General features: G+C 35.3%; 2 protein-coding genes across 14 annotated transcripts in view; one reads left to right on the forward strand and one right to left on the reverse strand.

The window, feature by feature from the left end:
* atg9b (autophagy related 9B) overlaps window positions 1-7,229 on the forward strand; it is a 37,737-nt gene extending 30,508 nt beyond the window's left edge. The window contains 2 exon segments of the mRNA NM_001320078.1: window positions 1,117-1,278; window positions 3,219-7,229. Of these exon segments, the coding sequence (NP_001307007.1) occupies window positions 1,117-1,259 (143 nt within the window). The 3' untranslated portion in view covers window positions 1,260-1,278; window positions 3,219-7,229.
* Window positions 7,230-11,658: 4,429 nt separating this feature from the next.
* asic1c (acid-sensing (proton-gated) ion channel 1c) overlaps window positions 11,659-21,121 on the reverse strand; it is a 215,103-nt gene continuing 205,640 nt past the window's right edge. For 9 of the 13 annotated variants that reach the window (XM_087308418.1, XM_087308416.1, XM_087308415.1 and 6 more), the window contains one exon: window positions 17,101-17,398. In XM_087308418.1, coding sequence (XP_087164544.1) covers window positions 17,294-17,398 — 105 coding nt within the window. In that variant the 3' untranslated portion in view covers window positions 17,101-17,293. Of the gene's footprint in view, window positions 17,399-21,121 lie in introns of all 13 variants that reach the window. The other 4 variants (XM_087308417.1, XM_087308410.1, XM_087308414.1 and 1 more) reach the window with 3 other exon arrangements.

A 21,121-nucleotide genomic window follows, 5' to 3' on the forward strand; every position in this document is an offset into this window, starting at 1 on the left:
AGTAAACACTTGTCTCACAGAATTTCAATTTAGAAATCAGAGCTCATCTGGATCATAACTGGTTCACTTCCCACCCACAATTTTTAGTGATTTATCTCCCTCCATATTCTCCATTCCTCAAACCTATTGAGGATTTTTTTTCTGCGTGGAGATGTAAAGTGCATGACCGAAATCCACACACACGTATACCCTTTTCTCCAAGCTATAGCAGTTGATGCTTTTCGTGGCTGGAAAGTGACATTTCCCCCGCTGCTTGGCCAGACCAAAACAGAAAAGAGGATGCAGTATAGCTGTTTTTTTTACTGTGACTGTATTCAGTAAATACTTCTGTTGATGGTATATGTAGACCACGTTATCTGCAACGTTGTGTTGGTTGTGATGAACACTGTGTACACTGTATTTGTGGGTAAAATATATTTGATATTTGTTTGTTTTGTATAAAAACAATATTCTGAAATATTTTACAGTGCACTTATGTAGGCCTACTGTCTAGTAAAGTGTAACACTGAACAAAAAAGGCTTACAGAAAGTCATAATGATGAATGGAGAAGAAGTCATAGTGTTTTACATTGAGCACCTCAGTGTTCAACTGATCTTATGAATGTCTATTCATGTGATGGTTTGTGTGTGTCATTTGAAAACAAAGACCATTTTGAGAAGAAATCACATTGTTTTGAACGAAGTTTCATTTTGTAGAAGAATTGAAGAGTTTTGCCCAATGTGTGTGTGTTTTGTGATTTGTGTGTAGAGTTCTGACAATATGAGACCTGCTCTTAGAAAATGTGTGTAAACAATTGGAAAAAACTGTAGTAAATTAAATCAGTCCACTCATACTTGAAATGTTCAGTGTTAGCTTATGTAGATTATATTAATAAACACTCTAAAAGTTATTTATAATGCTAGTTTGTTAAACTGACGTATTTGTTTTTAACCTCATCAAAACATCAGTGGCTTTACTAGAAAACTGGACTAATATATTACTTTTCATATTATGGTCCATGACGAGTTCTTCATTCAGGTCTTTGCATTAAATAAACAGTGATCCATGAGCTTAGAAGTGGAATTTTCTGGTCAATGACACATACCTGCTATAATGCTGTTGTGTTTGCGCTGCAGCTCCTCAGACGGTCACTCTGGTGCCGCACACTTCAGGCCGTCTAGGTGGATGGGCAGAGGAAGAGGAGGAGGAGGAGCAGGGGGATGAAGAGGAGATCAACAGCAACCCTGAGCTCCAGCACACCAGCAGAGGGAGCAGCTGAAGTGCCTTCAACCTGGACCGTGAGTCATCATCAGCACTTCAGCTGCAGATTTACAACACACACACTGGATATTTTACTGGGTACACACCGATAGCCCGTCAGTCCTTCTATCGTTCTATCCATATATCTGTCTGTCGTTTTATCCATCCATCTATCATTCTATACATCTATCTTCAGTTCTGTCCATCTGTCCCTCCATCCTTGTATCTGCCTGTCTTATATCCATCCATCATCTGTTATTTTATTCTATCTATATATTGTTCCATCTGTCTATCCATCTGTCCATCTATCTATGTCTGTCTGTCTGTCTGTCTGTCTGTCCGTCTGTCTATCTATTGTTCCATCTGTCCATTTATACATCTATCATTTTATCCATCTATTTATTTCTGTCATTCTATACATCTACTGTTCTGTCTATCTATCTATCCTCCATCCATCCTTATACCTGTCTCTTTATATCCATCCACCAATCTATTGTTCATCCATCTATTGTTCTATCCATCTATCTATTGTTCCATCTGTCCATCTATCTATCGTTCTATTCATACATCTATGCATCTATCATTCTGTACATCTATCTATTGTTCTGTCCATCTATCTATCCATCTGTCCATCCATCTTTATTTCTGTCTGTCTTTATAACTATCTTCTGTTCTGTCATCTATCGGTCTATCTATCTGTCCATCCAATCCATCCATCCATCCATCCATCCATCCATCCATCCATCCATCCATCCATCCATCCATCCATCCATCCATCCATCCATCCATCTGTTGTTCTTTCCATCTATTTATTGTTCCATCTGTCATCTGATCTATCTATCTATCTATCTATCTATCTATCTATCTATCTATCTATCTATCTATCTATCTATCTATCTATCTATCTATCTATCTATCTATCTATCTATCTATCTATCTATCTATCTATCTATCTATCCATCTGTCTTTATATCTATCTATTGTTCTGTCCATCTTTTTTCATCCATCCATCCATCCATCCATATGATATTTGCAAAAAGTTGTTGTTAAACATGTGTACCTAATAATGTGCATTATTTCAGTGCAGTGTTTCTCAACCTCTTTCCTGGAGGACCACCAACACTGCATGTTTTGGATGTCTCCCTTGTCTGTCACACCCGTTACAGGTCTTTCAGTCTCTGCTAATAAGAGGATGATTTGAATCAGGCGTGTTTGGTTAAGGAGAAATGGAAAATGTGCAGAGCTGATGGTCTTCAAGGAACGTGGTTGAGAAACACTGTTCTAGACGAATACATTTTAAAGGAACACTCCACTTTTTTTTTTTTTTTTGGAAATAGGCTAAGTTTACAGCTCCCTTATAGTTTAACAGTTCAGTTTTACCATCTTTGAATACGATCTCCAGGTTTGATGGAAGCACTTTTAACTTAGCTTAGCATAGATCATTGAATCATATTAGACCATTAGCATCTTCCTCAAAAATTTATCAAGCTTTAAATAGGGAAGGTTATCCAAACTCTTTGGTCATTTTTTTAATAAGATGTTAATGGTGTAGGACAGGGATGCCCAAACTCGGTCCTGGAGAGCCGGTGTCCAGCAAAGTTTAGTTCCAACCCCAATCAGACACACCTGGGCTGGCTAATCAAGCTTTTACTAGGCTATCTAGAAACATCCGTGTCAGTGTGTTGAGGCAAGTTGAACAAAAATGTATTGGACTCTGGCCCTCTAGGACCGATTTTGGGCACCCCTGGTCTAGGAGATGCTAATGGTCTAATCTGATTTAATGATTTATGCTAAGCTAAGCTAAAATACTCCCGCTAGACCCGGAAAAGGGATGAAGGGATTCAAAAATAGTAAAACACGACTCTCCAACTCTGGGTGGCTTGAAAAATGAGACTATTTTCAAATAAAGTGACTCAAACACATTAGCACGTAGCTATATATTTAACATCAACATCATCTCCTTCTTTCTTGTTGGCAGTTTTTGTGTTCATTTCTGGGAGTCGTGGCCTTACCTTGGTTTAAAAGCCTTTGATCAAGCATGTCGTGACGCCACACGGATCAGGCTTTTCATGGAGCCGTTCCTTCAGTTCAGAGGATCTGTGACGTAATCAACTGCAAGAGTACGTCTGTCACTTCACAACTACATTTACATAAGGACTGCTGCGTGTGTGTGTGTGTATGCTATTGTTTTGTTCATGACACAAAAGGATGACACTTGCTTTACAGTATTTATTTCCATTTCATGCAACATTTGTTTCGTTTTGGGTTGGAGTCATGTTTTCTGTGTCTGATGTAAAGACGTGTCATGCAGGCGGTGTGTTTTTAGGTTTGAAGCGCTGCCTTTGTTTTCGATGGATGAAAATGCATCACAGTATTGATACTTTCAACTTTGAGGACGGAAAATATCAGTGAATGTAAACTCATACCAGTTGCCTCGTGAGGAAAAAAAGATGTACCATTTGTCACATTCTTTAAAGAAAATACAATATATAGAATTAATTTGGGGCTAATTCCATTTGTTTACATTTTTTCCCATTTTGACAGATCATAACAGTAGACTCTTAGTCTAAAATAAAACAATTAATAATAAAAACATATTTTAGCAATAAAATAATTCTCGCTTTATTAAAAAACACTATAATTTGCAGCAAAACAAAGTTCTTTAAAAAAAAAAAGTCTTATTTTTGTGGTATGCCTATAAAGTAGTTCTGTAATAAATGCGCTTCATCTATTCTACACCAACAAATATGCTAGTTTTATCTTTATTAAAAAATCTTTACATGACCATATGACTGCATTATTTAAGGAGTTTTGCTATTTACATGATGCTAAAGGTGTAGGAATGATGAGCTATATTTTAAATTAGGTTTTAAATTGCTGGTAATTTAGCTCATCCATGTTGTAGGTGACTTACAACATTAAAGTAGATTTTTTATCTGTTTGTTCATTTGTGTTCATAAAATGAAAGTCAGTGGCTACTGGGAGTTTCAGAGTAAAAAAAAAAAAGCACATACCAGCAAAATAAAATTAATATTCGTGGCTTCTGATGGTACATTGAGGTCTTGTGAAGGAAAGCGATTGACCTTGTGAAAGAAACTTAACATTATTTATGACTTTACCTTTAAAATGCATATTTGGAGTTAACAGTTCTGAGTGCTAAAGTATTCATTTTGTTTTGTGTGTGTGCTTTTTTAGACTCTCAAAGTGCTGTTGTTCATTGACCAAAGTTTCAGCTAAAATCTACTGAAGAAAAAAAAAGTCACCTATGTATTGGATGACCTGAGATAAATTAATAGTAGATTTACTTTTTTTGTTGAGCTATTTCAACATTAAATGAATAAAACCAAATGCCAGACATCAGTACAAGACCCACATAACCCTTTTTAACCACTTAATCGAAAAAAATCTAAATGTCGACTATTAAACGTTAAACTTAAATCATTTTGACTGTTGTGTTTTGAAGGTTGGTTTAGAATTTATACCCAGCCTCTTCCAGTGTGTTGAAATAAATATCACACTCTGGACAGATAAAAAAAAAGACAGTTCATCAATATAAATAATCAAGAAATTACATAATGAAAATATTTTACTCACTTTTTTGGAAGTAGGCTCATTTTACAGCTCTTCAAGGGTTAAGCAGATGAGTTTTACCATTTTTGAATCCATTTAGCCGATCTCCCAGGAGCACTTTTAGCTAAGCTTGGCATAGATAATTGAATTGAATTAGACCATTGGCATCTCACTCAAAAATGTCAAAGAGTTTTGATAGTTTTCCCACTTGAAGCATGACTATTCTGTATTTACATTGTGTACTAAGACAGACGGAAAATGAAAAGTTGCTACTTTCCTATCCTGATATGGATAGGAACTAAACTCACATTCTGGCCTAATAATCAAGGATCTTTGCTGCTGTACCATGACTGAAGCAGGGGCAATGATATTACACTGTTACCTAGGGACTATTTCAGGTGTTGTGTAATATAATTGTGCCTGCTTCAACCATGGTACGGCAGCTAAGTTTCTTGATTATTACTCCAGTATGAAAGTATAGTTCCTAGACATATCAGCCTAAGAAAATATCAACTTGTCATCTTCTGTTGGTCTTAGTACATGACTGCTCCTCTATGGTTAAGCAGATGAGTTTTACAATTATTGAATCCATTCAGCCGATCTCCAGGTTTGGTGGGAGCACTTTTAGCTTAGCTTAGCATAAATAATTAATTCAGATTAAACCATTAGCATCTTGCACAAAAAAAGCGTTTTAATAGTTTGTTTTTACTTGAAGTGTGTTTTCTGTATTTCCATTGTGTACTAAGACCAACGGAAATTAAGTTGCTGTTTTCTAAGTCGATATGGCTAGGAACTATACTCTTAATTCTGGTATAATAATCAATAATCTTTGCTGCTGTACCATGGCTGGAGCAAAGGCAATGATATTATGCAGTGCTATTACCTAGGGACTATTTTCAGCGGATGTGTAATATCATTGTGTCTGCTTCAACCATGGTACAGTAGCAAATTTTCTTGATTATTTCTCCAGAATGAGAGTATAGTTCCTAGACATATCAGCCTAAGAAAATATCAACATGTCATTTTCTGTTGGTCTTGATACATGACCGCTCTACTAGGGTTAAGCAGATGAGTTTTACCATTTTTTTAATCCATTCAGTCGATCTCCAGGTCTAGCAGGAGCACTTTTAGCTTAGCTTAGCATAGATAAAGGATTCTGATTAGACCATTAGCATCTTGCTCAAGAAATGTAAAAAGTTTTCCTACAAGAAGCATGACTATTTTGTTTTCACATTATATGTACTACAGAAAATGAAAGGTTGCTATTGTCTAGGCTGATACGGCTAGGAAATAAATTTTCATTCTGGCTTAATAATCAAGGAACTTTGCTGCTGTACCATGGCTGAAGCAGGGGCAATAATATTATGCAGTGCTGTTACTTAGGGACTATTTTAAGGTGTTGCGTAATATAACTGTTTTAAGCTTGGTACGGCAGCAAAATTCCTTGATCATTACGCCGGAATGAGAGTACAGTTCCTAGACATATCAGCCTAGACAATAGCAACTTTTAATATCAACTTTCGAAGTACATGACCTAACTACTGAATAGTCGCAGTTTAAGATGGAAAATTGATCAAAACATTGTATGTTTTTTGAGCTAAATGCTAATGTTCTAGTCCGATTTAATGATTTATGCTAAGATATGCTAAAAGCTAGTTAACTGAATGGATTAAAAAAAGGGTAAAACTCAACAGTTACATCCAAGGGAACGGTAAAATGAGCCTCTTTCCAAAAAATTGGACAGTGTTCCTTTAATGTGCAAGTCATTGTAGACCCAAAACTGAAGTGTAGGGGTTTTGTGTCGTGCCTGCAGTAAAAGCTCAATCAGTTTCCAAACTGTTATCTAGAAGAAGTAGTTTTTAATGAAAGTGCTCTGTGGAAGCTCTGTCTGTGTAATTTATCACTATCGCCACAGCCTGAGGGCTTTCTGACAGTTCACACATGCTATTTGAGACTTTATACCATGTGACACGCGGAACTGTGACTTTCACAAATCATCTACTTGAAGTACTGCAGTAAATGGATGTTAGAGAGCTAGGATGTTGTAGTTCATAAAGGTAAAAGCATCGATATCAAAGCCACTGAAATACCTCTCAGTGTACATTAAGAGCGCATGTGTACAGTATTTATTGTTGCGGGAGTGACGCTATTGAACGAACGATGTGATGGTGTGTGTTTGTGGTCTAAATCGGAGAGTTTTTCCACGCAAGACTGAAGTGCGCAAGTGAAACACACTGTTTTACAGCTCTGTTTTCTTAATGTTCAGTTCACACAGTTTGCGATCGGACTGTGCCAGGTGCTATAAATATGTATATTTAATCGGTTTTGGATATTTATCTTTTTTGTTGGATTTTGAATCTTTTTTTTTTTTTTGTCTGATCGAAAATAACACTATTGGAAAAATAAACCATACCAAAACTTTGATGAGTCTCGATGTATCATTTCAGACATTTTCTTAAAAGTTATGTTGCTATACACTCGAAAACAATAATTATTTACATGCTTTTGTTTGGGGTTTTTTCTCTCTCTCTCTCTGTGTATATATATATATATATATATATATATATATATATATATATATATATATATATATATATATATATATACACACATATATATATATATATATATATATATATATATATATATATATATATATATATACACACATATATATAGAGGCCGAAGCAGTGGCGCAGTAGGTAGTGCACCAGGTAGGTAGCAGCAAGAAGGTTGCAATGGCTCAGTTGGCTTTTCTGTGTGGAGTTTGCATGTTTGGGTTTCCTTCGGGTGCTCTGGTTTTCCCCACAGTCTAAAGACATGCGGTACAGGTGAATTGGATAGGCTAAATTGTCCGTAGTGTATGAGTGTGTGTGTGTGTGTGTGGATGTTTCCCAGAGATGGGTTGCGGCTGGAAGGGCATCCGCAGTGTAAAAGAAAAACTTGCTGAATAAGTTGGCGGTTCATTCTGCTGTGGCGACCCCGGATAAAAAAAGGGACTACGTCTACAAGAAAATGAATGAATGAATATATATATATATATATATATATATATATATATATATATATATATATATATATATATATAAAGCAATATCACACTCGTAGCAATTGAAGTGCCTTAGTGTCCCACCAGTGACGATATTGAGCCATATCGCACTGTTATGACTTCAATATTGCCATACCTGCAAACACTCCCATTTGTCCTGGGAGTTTCCCATATTTCAGTCCCATCTCCCAAGCGCTGAATCTCCAAAATTATAAAACTTTTAAAAACGCACAATTCTTCTAAATAAACTGCATAGTTGCAATCTAAATGATTACACTCTTGCCCGAAAAGCCTTAAAAAGTCCATTATGTTGTCCAACAGCTGCAATATTTGTCAAACTGTAGTGAGTTTATTCATCTGCTGTCACTCTATGTGGGTGGAGTAATACAGAAGGGTGAAGAGGCTGGATGAGTGCTGTTGATGCAGCTATCAGCCAATCAGATTCGAGAACCAGACAGAACTGTTAGTGTGTGTGTGTAGTTAAAGTCAGAATTATTAGACCACCTGTTTATTCTTTTCCCCAATTTCTGTTTAACGGAGAGAAGATTTTTTTTTTCAACACATTTCTAAACATAATAGTTTTAATAACTAATTTCTTATAACTGATTTATTTTATCTTTGCCATTATGACAGGAAATAATATTTGACTAGATATTTTTCAAGACACTTCTATACAGCTTAAAGTGACATTTAAAGGCTTAACTAGGTTAACTAGGCAGGTTAGGGTAATTAGGCTTAATAAGTTATTGTATAACGATGGTTTGCTCTGAAGATTATTGGAAAAATATATAGCTTAAAGAGGCTAATAATTTTGTCCTTAAAATGTTTTTCAAAAAATGAAAAACTGCTTTTATTCTAGCCAAAAAAACAAATGACTTTCTTCAAAAGAAAAAATATTATCAGACATACTGTAAAAATTTCCTTACTCTGTTAAAGATCATTTGGAAAACATAAAAAAATAATAATAAAAAATATCAAAGGTGAGCTAATAATTTTGACTTCAACTGTGTGTGTGTGTGTGTGTGTGTGTGTGTGTGTGTGTGTGTATATATAGGGGATGAGATGTGTTTTGCGTGCGCGTACTGTAAAGCGGGGGAGGGGGGGTTGAGCGCGCGTACTCAAGATCAGTGTTGTCGTGCGCCTACTGAAGGGCAGGACGGAGGGTGTGTCGCGTCGCGGGGGCACTTTTGATCATTTTCGAAGGGCACTTTCTATCCAAGACTAAAAAGGGCATGTGCACTGCACAGCTTGAGCCCTATGTGTGCACGTGCCTGCAGCTGTTGGACAATCAGCCCTGTCATACTGAGCAGAGCAAAGATGGTTGTCGTTCCGCCACAAGATGGCGACAGAAACCACACAATAAGTCCTTAAAGGAGACTCTTTAATTTCAAACTACAGCTGATCTTTATTAAACAGGAAAGTGACATTCAAAGTCGATCTCTCTCTTTGGTATTCTGTAGTGCTGTAGTCATCTGCTAGTGTTCGTGTTGGCTTTTTCAGGGATCATTATTGTGATCTTCCGATTGCAACAAAGAAATACTGCAAGATATCTCTGTAGTCTGTAGACTGATGGCATTTCATGCCGTTCAGCCCTATAATCTTAAAATGTCAGCAAAATCACCTGTTTTGTCATCACTTTAGACATTACACTAGAGAATCATTCAAACACCAGCTCTAAAGTGACGTTGGTGAATTCGTAATGGCTTCTGCTGTTCTGACGTCAGCTGCAGATGTGAATGAACGGCGGAAGAAAGTAGTTCCTCATACAAAAGGGTTTTTGAGACTCTCCGTGTTTGATTTTTATTTTTAATTATGCCATCGAACTGTTGTATAAGCGCAATATCACACTTTTAGCAGTGCGATGTTGCTGTATATCGTCACTGGTGGGGCACTAAGGCACTCCGCCTGCGACCTTGAGTCAACGTGTGCCTTCCACCAGTGCTGAATATTTTTAAATGCCACATTTATAGATTGTTATATACATTTTTAGACAAAGGCTTAGAAAACCCTGTGTATTTACAGTGTAAAAAAAGTACAGAAGAGTTAAGAAAACAAGAATGAATATATTTTATATTAATATAATTAATATTTAATATATTTTCAGGTGTTTTTTCTTAACTAGTTTTTAAAGTTGAACTTCATTTAGTTGTTTGTTATCAGTTATGTCAAGCACATAATTATAACACAACATCGACACTGGCAACAATGTACAAAATCAACACACATCATGTTAAGAGATGGTTAAATATATCGTTTATTATACTGGATCATTTACATGTCACAACTCTTTGTTTTAAAAGTGTGATACCTGTACTAGAAATTCCATTGTAGTTTATATAAAACCATACAATAATACATTGTAGCCGAGAGCCGGAGAACATGACAGATGATGATATTTCGCCTTTGATCATATTGCAATGTACTGCAGTGAAGCTCCCAAAACATACCTGGACACTTGAAAATGTCAGTGCACTTCAACTTGACGAGCTATTTTGCAACCGACAGGCCTCAGTGTCTCTTTTAGATCATCGCACAGACTACGAACAGATTTGAAGTCTTGTTTTTGCACAGTATATGTATCGTTTAACATCCAACAAAAACTCTGAAAGTGTGCTTGTGCTTTCGTTCGAATGATATTTTGCATTTGATGGATGACATTTAGACATTTTTAGATGTTGTTTAAGTGTCCAAATACTTTTTTGGAGTATATTTGAACGTGTGTGTATATATATATGTGAGGTTCATGCAAGAAAACGGAGGACACCTGTATTTTTTAGGCTGACCCCCGTAACAGAAAAATCGAAACAAAAATTAGTAATATGTCAAGTTTTCATTTAAAAGAATTAAATATGGGGAACTGATCCACGAGAGGGGATTTTTAATGATATTGTATGTAGCGATTGAAGCCCCTTTCTGCCACGGAGTTAAAAATATTTTACTTTTTATCCCATAATTCTGATAAATTCAGATGGAAAATAAAAGTACTGTGTTTCCAACTGCAAACTATAAATTCAGAATTATGATAAAAAATGTCATGATTGTGACAAATTCAAAACCTACCAATTTTGGGTTCTTGTTTTGCTATTCTGATTTTTCAAACAATTGTGCATTTCTGAGTTTGTTGCAGTTTATATACAGTAGTTATTTATTTGATGGTCAGGAACTTGCGTCTGTGAAAAAAAAAGTCTGAATTGTAATATTAACAGGCAATCTGAAAATAAAATCAAAACTTTTATCTACATTTTCAGACTTTTTTTTCCACCAAATTTTCTTTCAACAAATTTTCCATTAAAGAGTTTGGCTTATTAATGCCTCGCAATTTAAATTGATGGGGCAAATCACAATCACTTCATTTATAGAAATTGCAGCTTTTTTCTCACAATTTCAAGATATAAACTTGTAAATTCATGCTTGTAAGCAATCGGAAGTTTTTTTTATTTTTTATCTTTAGGACTATAAAAATGTTTTCAGCATTGCCTTAATTATGCCTCACAGTTGTGAATTAATACATTTAATTAAAGATCCGACTTCAGTTTAAGGAATTGTAGCTTTTTTTCTCTCAAAATGTTGATATAAACTTGTAAATTCACACTTATAAGCAATCTTGAGTTTATAAAGTAAAAAAAAAATACGGTCAGAATGTAAAAAAAAAAAAGTCAGAATTGTGAGACGTTAAAAAAAAAAGAAAGATATAAACTCGCAATACAGAGGAACCAAATAAAATTGAAAATCTCCATTTTTATCTCTGTCTTCAAATTTTTCAGCATTGGCTTATTTATGTCTCGCAATTGTAAATTAATTTGTTTCACTGTAATTTGACAAATTTAAGCAGATGTAGCTTTTTCTCCCTCAATATTAATATATGAACTTGTAAATTCACACCTATAAGCAATTGTGTTTATGAAGTCAAAACTGTAAGAAACATTGTGAGGTGTTAAACTGCGATAATAAGACAAAATCGTAATTCAGATGTAAAAAAAAAAAATCTAAAATATATATTTTTTTATCTACAGACCTTTTTCGCCAAATTATGAATTTGGAGAATTGGCTTATTTATGTGTCACACTTGTGAATTTATAGGTTTTATTACAATTCCAACTTTTAAGCAATTGTAGCCTAGCCTTTTCTCTCAAAATGTCAAGATATAAACTTGTAAATTCACACCTATATGAATTTACAGCTATTTATCACAATTAAAAAAAAAATGTTGTCCTCAAAATAGAAGATATAAACTGCAAACGTATGATCAAAGTAAATTGACAATGATCCTGAAATATTCTAAACTGCGAAGATGTCAACTTTCCAATTGTGAAACATAAACACAATTCTGACAAACGGAAACGCAAACCAAATAAAAAAAAGTCACAATTTAATAATAGTCAAAATTACTAAAATACAAATTCACAATTCCAACTTTTTAAATATTTTTTTTGCACAATTACAAATTTGTTGTAATTCTGACTTTTCTCAAATTCACATTTTCATCACACATTTCTGACTTTCTCTAAACTATTTCTCAAGTTCAAAGTATTTATCACAATTCCATTTTTTGCCCCCCTTAAAATAAAAGATGTAAACTGCAAATGTATAAGCAAACTAAAACTACAAAGTCGTAATCCTGATCCTGAAATATTCAGAACTGCGAAGATGTCAACTTTCCAATTGCGAGACAGAAACACAATTCTGACGAACAAAAATGCAAAGTAAATATTTTTTTTAAAAAGTCACAATTTAATAATGTTAACTTTTGTGACAGAAAAGTCGAAATTACAAAATACAAACTTACAATTACAAACTTTACGATTCTGCGACTTTGCGATTCTGACTTTCCTCAAATTCACATTTTCATCACATATTTCTGACTTTCTCAACTATTTCTCAGGTTTTTCTCAAATAACTTCCTCTCTGAAAATAGTATAAATATAAATCGCAAACGTATAAGCAAAGTACAAATACAAAGTCGTAATCCTAATCCTGATATATTCAGAACTGCGAAGATGTCAACTTTCTTATTGCGAGACATAAACCCACAATTCTGACAAACAAAAATGCAAGCCCAGAATTACCAGATTAAAATAAGTCACAATTTCCATTTCTTTTAACTCCACAGCACAACACGAGCTTCAAAACGTTACTCTCGGTGATCCTGATGAAGTGATTTTGACGTCAACGCATGGCATCGCATACAGTCTTTGCCACTTTTATAATAAATAAGGAATAATCTCCTGCGGGACGCAGATTGGCGTTGTATTGTGTGAATTTCTAACTTTCATAATCAAACGTTACACACAGAACGCGTCATTCGTAAACGTAAGTACTACAGACGTCCAGTCTCATCGCGCTCCTACTACATGGACGTGGAAAATCAATACAGCAACATTAGCGTGTCAAAAATAAAACAGCGGGAAAAGCAAACTGCTGGTAACTCAGGGTCGTACCGAAAGCATTTCTTCTGTTTACCTGACAGCTAATAATTAAGACTTGAAGGTAATATACGGTACACGTTATTATGCATATTATTGCACTTATATACACAAAAATCATGAACGGAGACAAACGTACTGAATGATTACACATTTTTGGAGGACTAAATGAAGGGCTGAATTCCGTCAAACCGCGGTTTAAAGCTTTACACAATTATTGTACAAAAAAAAAAAAAGATTGAACCCTTGGCCGAACCGACAGTATCTATAACAATTTTTGTGCAATATTAAAACGCTTTCCTTTCTCGGATTCGTTTTTTGTTGATGTTTTTTTTTTTTTTAAGGCGGCTTGATCAAATTATGCCCACAGTGTTCAAAAACGCACAAAACATCTCTCCAATGAAATACCATCACAGTATTTGCACATTTGAAGAAGAAATGGCATGAAGTCTACCAGAATATTTCCCACAGTGTCAAACAAACGAGTGGCTGTGATGTTAATAAAACCTGAGTTTCGTTTTCTTTCGTTTTTTTGGAAGTGTTGCCTATTTTTGTACTTTATTATGAAGATGATCATAATGATGATGATGAATATCGATTTTATCCAGGTGTCAAATTGTTTTTTTCACTATTAAACAAGTAGACTACCGATCAAAAGTTTGGGATCAGTATGATTTTTTTGTCATAAAAAATACAGTAAAAAACTGTAAAATTGTGAAATCTTATTACAATTTTAAACGACTGTTTTTTTTTTTTAATTGAATGTAGTTTAATTTTATTTATTCATGTGGTTAAAAGCTGAATTTTCGGGATCATTATTGCAGTCTTTAGCTCCACCAGCCTGATCTCACGAGGAAACGTAACTATTTTACATTTTGTAAATTAGGTTTTCAATTTGTATAAATTCACGCGAGTTCAGTCGTACGAAAATTTATGATTTTACAAAGGAGGCACCAAGCCCCGCCCCTAAACCCATCCATCATTAGAGGATAAGCAAATCGTACTAAGTTGTATGAATGAGATTGTACGAATTTATATGAATTAGCCTCTAAATCAAAAAGTTACGAATTATCGTGAGATAGCGTTGGCATCACACGATCCTTCAGAAATCATTCTAATATGATGATTCATTATTATTGATTAAAAATCATTAATAGTAATGCTTACAATTGCCAGTGTTGAAAACGTTTCTATGTGCCTCATACTATTGTGTAAACTGATACATTTGACTTTTTTACATTTCTTTGATTAAAAAATACACTGAAAAAAATGGTTCATTGCAAACAGTTTATAAGCTGAATTTGAACAAACAAATTAATTTGAACATTACTACATTTAATTTGTTAAAATTCAGTCCATAAAAACTGTTTATAACTACTTACCTTAAAAAAAGTAGTAAATCCAATAAGTGTGGTCACGATACTGGAATTGGATACCAATCGTTACTGAAACTTTGATAACGTCCATTTCACGCTAACATTTAAGCGCTTTTGAGCGCGTTCTTAAGCAGCGCTGATTTGCCATTATGTTCATGTGCTCAACAGAAATGACTTTGATTGGCAAAGATCAGTTAATTCAACAGCGGTTTGCTAGTATTTCAGCTTATAGACAGACCAGCTGATCTTTACGGCCCTAGTGTCCCTGTATCCGTGGTTACACTCAGTAAACAGTGGTGAGTTTGGTGAACTGATGGCCAATCACAGTCATTTTTGTTGAGCACATGAACACAATGGCAAATCAATGCTGTTTAAGAACGTGCTCAAATGTTAGCAGGATTGAACGTTTTTAAAATTTTAGCACCCATTGGTATCAATTTCCAGTATCGTGACTACCCTAGTCCAGTGAATGATTTTTTTTCAGTGTAGTGCAAAATAACAGCATTTATTTGAAATCTTTCCAATAATTATACATTTATTTACTTTTACTTTATTTTTATTATTACAAAAAAATCTGCAAAATTGTTGCAAACTACTAATGAGTTGAATTTAAATCAAATTAAATACAGTAATGTTCAACTTCATTTATTTGTTTAATTCAGCCCACATAAATTGTCTACAACCACTTCAGTATTTTAAATACATTTTTTCTGTGCACGATCCTTTAGAAATCTTTCTAATATGATGATTTGTAATACGTTATTGATAATCATTAATAGTGATTCGTACAATTGTCACTGTTAAAAACTTTTTATTTGCTTCATAATATTGTGGACACTGATTATTTTTTATATTTCTTTGATGAAAAAAATAGTTGCAAACAATTTATATAAGCTGAATTTGAACAAACAAGTTAAGTTGAACATTACATTTAATTTGTTTGTTTTAATTTAGCCCATATTAAATGTTTACAACCACTTACCTTAAAAAAAGTAGTAAAGAGTAGTAAATCTATTGAGTGTTGTGACGATGCTGGAATTCGATATCAATGTGTACTGAAATAAAAAACAAAACATCCATTTCCCACTAACATTTGATCGCTGTTGAGCACGTTCTTAAACAGTGCTGATTTGCCATTGTGTTCACATGCTCAACAGAAATGACTGTGATTGGCCGTGAAGGTCATCAGTTCACCAAACTCCCCGCTGTTTACTGAGTGTAACCACAGATAAAGGGACACTGGAGCGCTTTAAAGCCTGAAAGATCAGTCGATTCATCAGCGGATCGTTTGTATGTCGGCTCATAGACAGACCAGCTGATCTTTGCGGCTTTAAAATGCTCCAGTGTCCACACTCAGTAAACAGCGAGGAGTTCGGTGAAGTGATGACCTTCACGGCCAATCACAGTCATTTCTGTTGAGCGCTCAAATGTTAGCAGGAAATGGATGTTTTAAAATTTCAGTAGCAATTGGTATCGGATTCCAGTATCAAGACAACACAAAATCACACTAATAACAACAACAACTACAATACTACTACTACTACTACTACTACTACTACTACTAATAATAATAATAATAAGTGGTTAGCACTGTCGCCCTGAAGCAAGAAGGCCGCTGAGTCCCGGCTAGGTCAGTTGGCATATCTGTGTGGAGTTTGCATGTTCTCCCCGTGTTCACACATACACTACGGTCAATTTAGCTTATCCAATTCACCTATAGCGCATGTCGTCTAGTTTCCCCCACAGTCCGTAGACATGCGCTATAGGTGAATTGGATAAGCTAAATTGACAGTAGTGTTTGTGTGTGAAAAAGTGTGTGTGGCAGTTTCCCAGTACTGGGTTGCAGCTGGAAGGGCATCCACTGTGTAAAACATATGCTGGATACTGTAAGTTGGTGGCTCATTCCGCTGTGACGAACCCTGATAAATAAAAGCACCAAGCCAAAGAAAAAATGAGTGAAAGAATGATAACTGTTTCTCAATCATCAAAATCAGCATATTAAAATGATTTCTGAAGTATTAATGCTAAAAATTCAGCATTGCATCACAGAAATAAATTATTAATTTGAACGACATTCAAAAGGAAAACAGTCGTTTAAAATAGTAATAATATTTTCCAATTTAACAGCTTTTTTCTGCATTTTTAATTCGATAAATGCAGCTTTGTGAGCAGAATAAGCGGCCCCACTTTACAATCATTAGTTAATGCATTTACTAACATATGAACTAATTATGAACAATACTTCTGCAGCATTTATTAATTATAGTTCAGCATTTACTAATGCATTATTAGCATCCAAGTTCATGCTTGTTAACATTAGCAATGCACCATGAGGTAAACTAACTGTATTTCCATTAACTAACATGAACAAATACTGTAGTAAATGTATTGTTTAATGTGTGTTAATGTTAGTAAATGCATTAGTTATTAACTAATACAACCTTATAGTAAAGTGTTACCGAATACGCTTTATTTAAAACCTTTTTCTTTACAAAAAATCCTACTGATTTCAAACTTTTGACCAGAAGCATACGTTTCTGCAGACTTACACTTCTTGTGGAGTCTATCCCGTACACACACACACATATATATTTATATATTTCACAGTTTTCCGTCGTATGCTAAATCTCCGTCATCAACAGGCGAACTCCTCGAAGTTTCCTATAGTCGAGTGACTAGGTAACACGTTCGGCGCGAATCCGAGGCTGTCCGAGTGACTCCGGAGTGTGTCGCATGTGCTCTGGAAGAGAGAGAGAGAAAAGGGGGAGATTTGGGGAAGTGGAAAAGAAGATGACGGGGATCAGATGAATTCATGATGGAGATGTGCGTTTAGGACAATATGAATAAATATGGGAGGGGAATAAAGAAGGGTTGAGAATAAACGAAGCAAACGTGAAGGAATGATCCATGTCAGATGTGGATTAATGGAGGAAGGAGGAGGGATGAAGGAGAAGAAGAACAGCTGTTAGTAGTTTCTGTAGTGTTGCGATCTTTGGCGAATGCAGTGGTAGGTGCTTGGACATAATTCACATTCATTCAGAACTTGCATGTGTGTGTGCATGTCTAAGTAAATTTGTGTGTGTGTGTACGTGTTTTTGTGACATATCAGGACACAAATCTGTAATATGACCTGGGTATGACATATGTATTACAAAAAGGTGAAATATGAGGACATTGGTGACATCCTCGTTTCTCAAAAAGCTTATAAATCACACAGGATGAGTTTAATCAGAGAGTAAAGCTGTACACTGACTCCTGTGATGGTTGGGTTTGGGGGTAGGGTGGGGTAAGGGCAATACAATAAAGGGTATAAACAGTATAAAATGAATGGAAACCTATATAATAAACCCACTATTCCCCAAAACAAATGTGTGTGTGTGAGTACTAAAAGTGAGTGTTTGATCAAAGTCCCTTTAAAGGGTCACGAAACACCAAAACACATTTTTTGAGCTGTTGACAGTCGTATATGTGTGCCACACTGCTAAAAACACTATTAGGACACCTATATTTCACTAAAAAGTGTAAATTGGTTGTTTTTGCGTTATTTCAAGCAAATTCGTACTTCCTGTTTGAAACGAATTTTTGAAGCTGCGTCACGGTCATGAGATAATAGCGTGTATTCCAGCGTGCAGACTGGACGTCTGTGCCAGAGTGAGTCTTATTACGTCTTACAGTGTGATGCATTAATGCATGAGTAAAGCTTGAATCAAACTAAACAGCGCGCTCTATTGTGCAACTTCATTAATATTCATTACTGTCAGTGTTTAGACGACAGAGACGCCACGTTGTATTAGCAAAACAAGCGTGAAGTGTTGCATTTATAGTTTGCTGCCGTTAAGTTTCGTTTTCATTTTCTCTCTGTGAGAGCGCAGCTGGAGTCACGTGTGGATTAACAGTGTACGCGACACTCAACAACAATAACTTAACTTACGTGTCTAAGGAGGATTATTGTTTACCTGAGAGCTGTTCTCATCTGCAAACGCTGAGATCTGGATTCGCTTGTAGTCTTCTCTTAATAAAGACGCGGCTCTAGTTGCTGGTGATTGTCCTGTCTCTACAGATTTGGTAAGTGAGCGTCCAGTGCTCTTTGTTTATTCAGTTTGTTCGTATCGAACTAAGTTAACTATTGCACCGAGTGTAAACATGTTAGCACCACAACCAAACTTTAACCTTGTGTAGAATTTTCACTGCATTTTGTGACCGGAATAACACACGCGGCTTTCTGACACTACCTGCCGTGTGCATCTAAGTTTCCGGGAAATGCTGAGTTTTTTTTTCTCTCATTCGCCGTGCGGTATCAAACATTGCATGAAAAATACACGCTTACAGCAGTTCCCCGAATCAAATATCTCGTTTGTCGCGAGGGGCATGAATGAATTCCCTGAATGAAAGAGCCAAACTGCAGTTAAAGTCCACTATTTGTGTGTGTGTATTTTGACTCTGAAACTCGCGCTTGACCAAATAGACACTCCCACACCGCCCCACTTTAGTTCCTCCGACACTCCCCCCTAAACAGAGCTGGACACGCCCACTTTTCTGACTTTTTCCAAAGTAGAGGTGTGAAAACACCCTGCTGAAACGAGTGGGTTTCATGGCCCTTTAAGGCAAGTCATTTCACTCAGCGACCATCTTTGAAACACCTTTCGGGCAGTATGCTTAAGTCCTCACAAGTTTAGTAAAACCAGTACACTGAGCTTATAATAAAATCACATTCAAAAATCTAACTGAGGGCATCACAGTGGCGCAGTGGGTAGCACGATCGCCTCACAGCAAGAAGGTCGCTGGTTTGAGTCTCAGCTGGGTCAGCTGGTGTTTCTGTGTGGAGTTTGCATGTTCCCCTGTGTTCATGTGAGTTTCCACCAGGTGCTCCAGTTTCCCCCACAGTCCAAAGACTTGCAGTACAGGTGAATTGGGTAGGCTAAAATTGGCCGTAGTGCATGTGTGTGAATGAATGTGTATGGATGTTTCCCAGTGATGGGTTGCAGCTGGAAGGGCATCCGCTGCATAAAACATATGCTGGAATAGTTGGCAGTTCATTCCCCTGTGGTGACCCCAAACTAATAAAGGGACTAAGCCGAAAAGAAAATGAATGAATGAAAATGCAACTGACCCAACTGTAAAGTCATTACTGGACTCATTTATGAACTGACTCAAATCAACAGTGGTTCATCAACATATTACTGACGCTTCAAACACACTCAACACTTAAGAAATAAAATAATATGATAAGAAAAAGAAAGATAAAAGAGCAGTTTGACACAGACAGACAGCAGCAGTAATTCCTCCGGCAAGCAGGCGTATGTTTTCATATTTCATAAGCCGGAGCTTGTAGACAGACTCATGAAAGGTGTCGTTTGGTGAAAATAATTGCTCTGTCTGAAATAAACCAATGAATCTGCAGCTCCGGGCTCCTTTTCACTTAGCATTCCTGCACATTGCTCATGACTAAAATATGCTCGAACCACGTTTATGGCTACACACAAATGTATTTCACAAACATATGTAACAAAAGTCATGCAATAAAGCATAATCACAGGAAGAGTTTATTCACATACAGTTTAAGTCGGAATTATTAGCCCTCCTGTATATTTTGACCTAATTTCTGTATAACAGACATTTTTTTAACACTTCATTTCTAATAACTGATTAATTTCTTCTTCTTTGTCACGATGACAGTAAATAATATTTGACTAGATATTTTTCAAGACACTAGTATTCAGCTGAAAGTGACATTTAAAGGCTGAACTATTGTAATATTATACACATCAATTGGCATGATTTGAATAGAGATAAATGCAATAATGGGATTGAATATGAAATGCAATTTTAAAACTGCAGTTGAAGTCTGAATTATTAGCCAACCCTTATTGTATAATGATGGTTTGCTCTGTAGACTATTGAAAAAATATATAGCTTAAAGGGGCTAATAATTTTGACCTTAAAACATTTATTTTTATTTTTTTGTATTAAAAACTGCTTTTATTCTAGCCGAAATAAACAAATAAGACTTTCTCCAGAAGAAAAAATATTATCAGACATACTGTGAAAATATCCTTGCTCTGTTAAACATCATTTTGGAAATATAAAAAAAATAAAATTAAAAATTAAAAAGGGAGCTAATAATTCTGATTTCAACTGTATATATCAGGGAATTTAATCTTCAAAAATAACAAAATATGATGCATTTTTCTTAATACACTACTAACAACTAGCAAAAAGGCCATTACAAAGAAATGGCTCAAGGAAGATCCTCTATCTGTAGGTGAGTACTGACACTTTCCTTGAGACAACAAGACTATAAAATGTCTGCATACTGGGGTAAATTGTTGAGAATAAATATAATATTTAAATTTAATTTTGTTGCTTTTATATATATATATATATATATATATATATATATATATATATATATATATATATATATATATATATATATATATATATATATATGGAGCCTGTTGAT

Source organism: Danio rerio, chromosome 24 (assembly GCF_052040795.2).
Source record: "Danio rerio strain M-AB ecotype USA chromosome 24, GRCz13ab, whole genome shotgun sequence".
Classification (NCBI taxonomy): domain Eukaryota; kingdom Metazoa; phylum Chordata; class Actinopteri; order Cypriniformes; family Danionidae; genus Danio; species Danio rerio.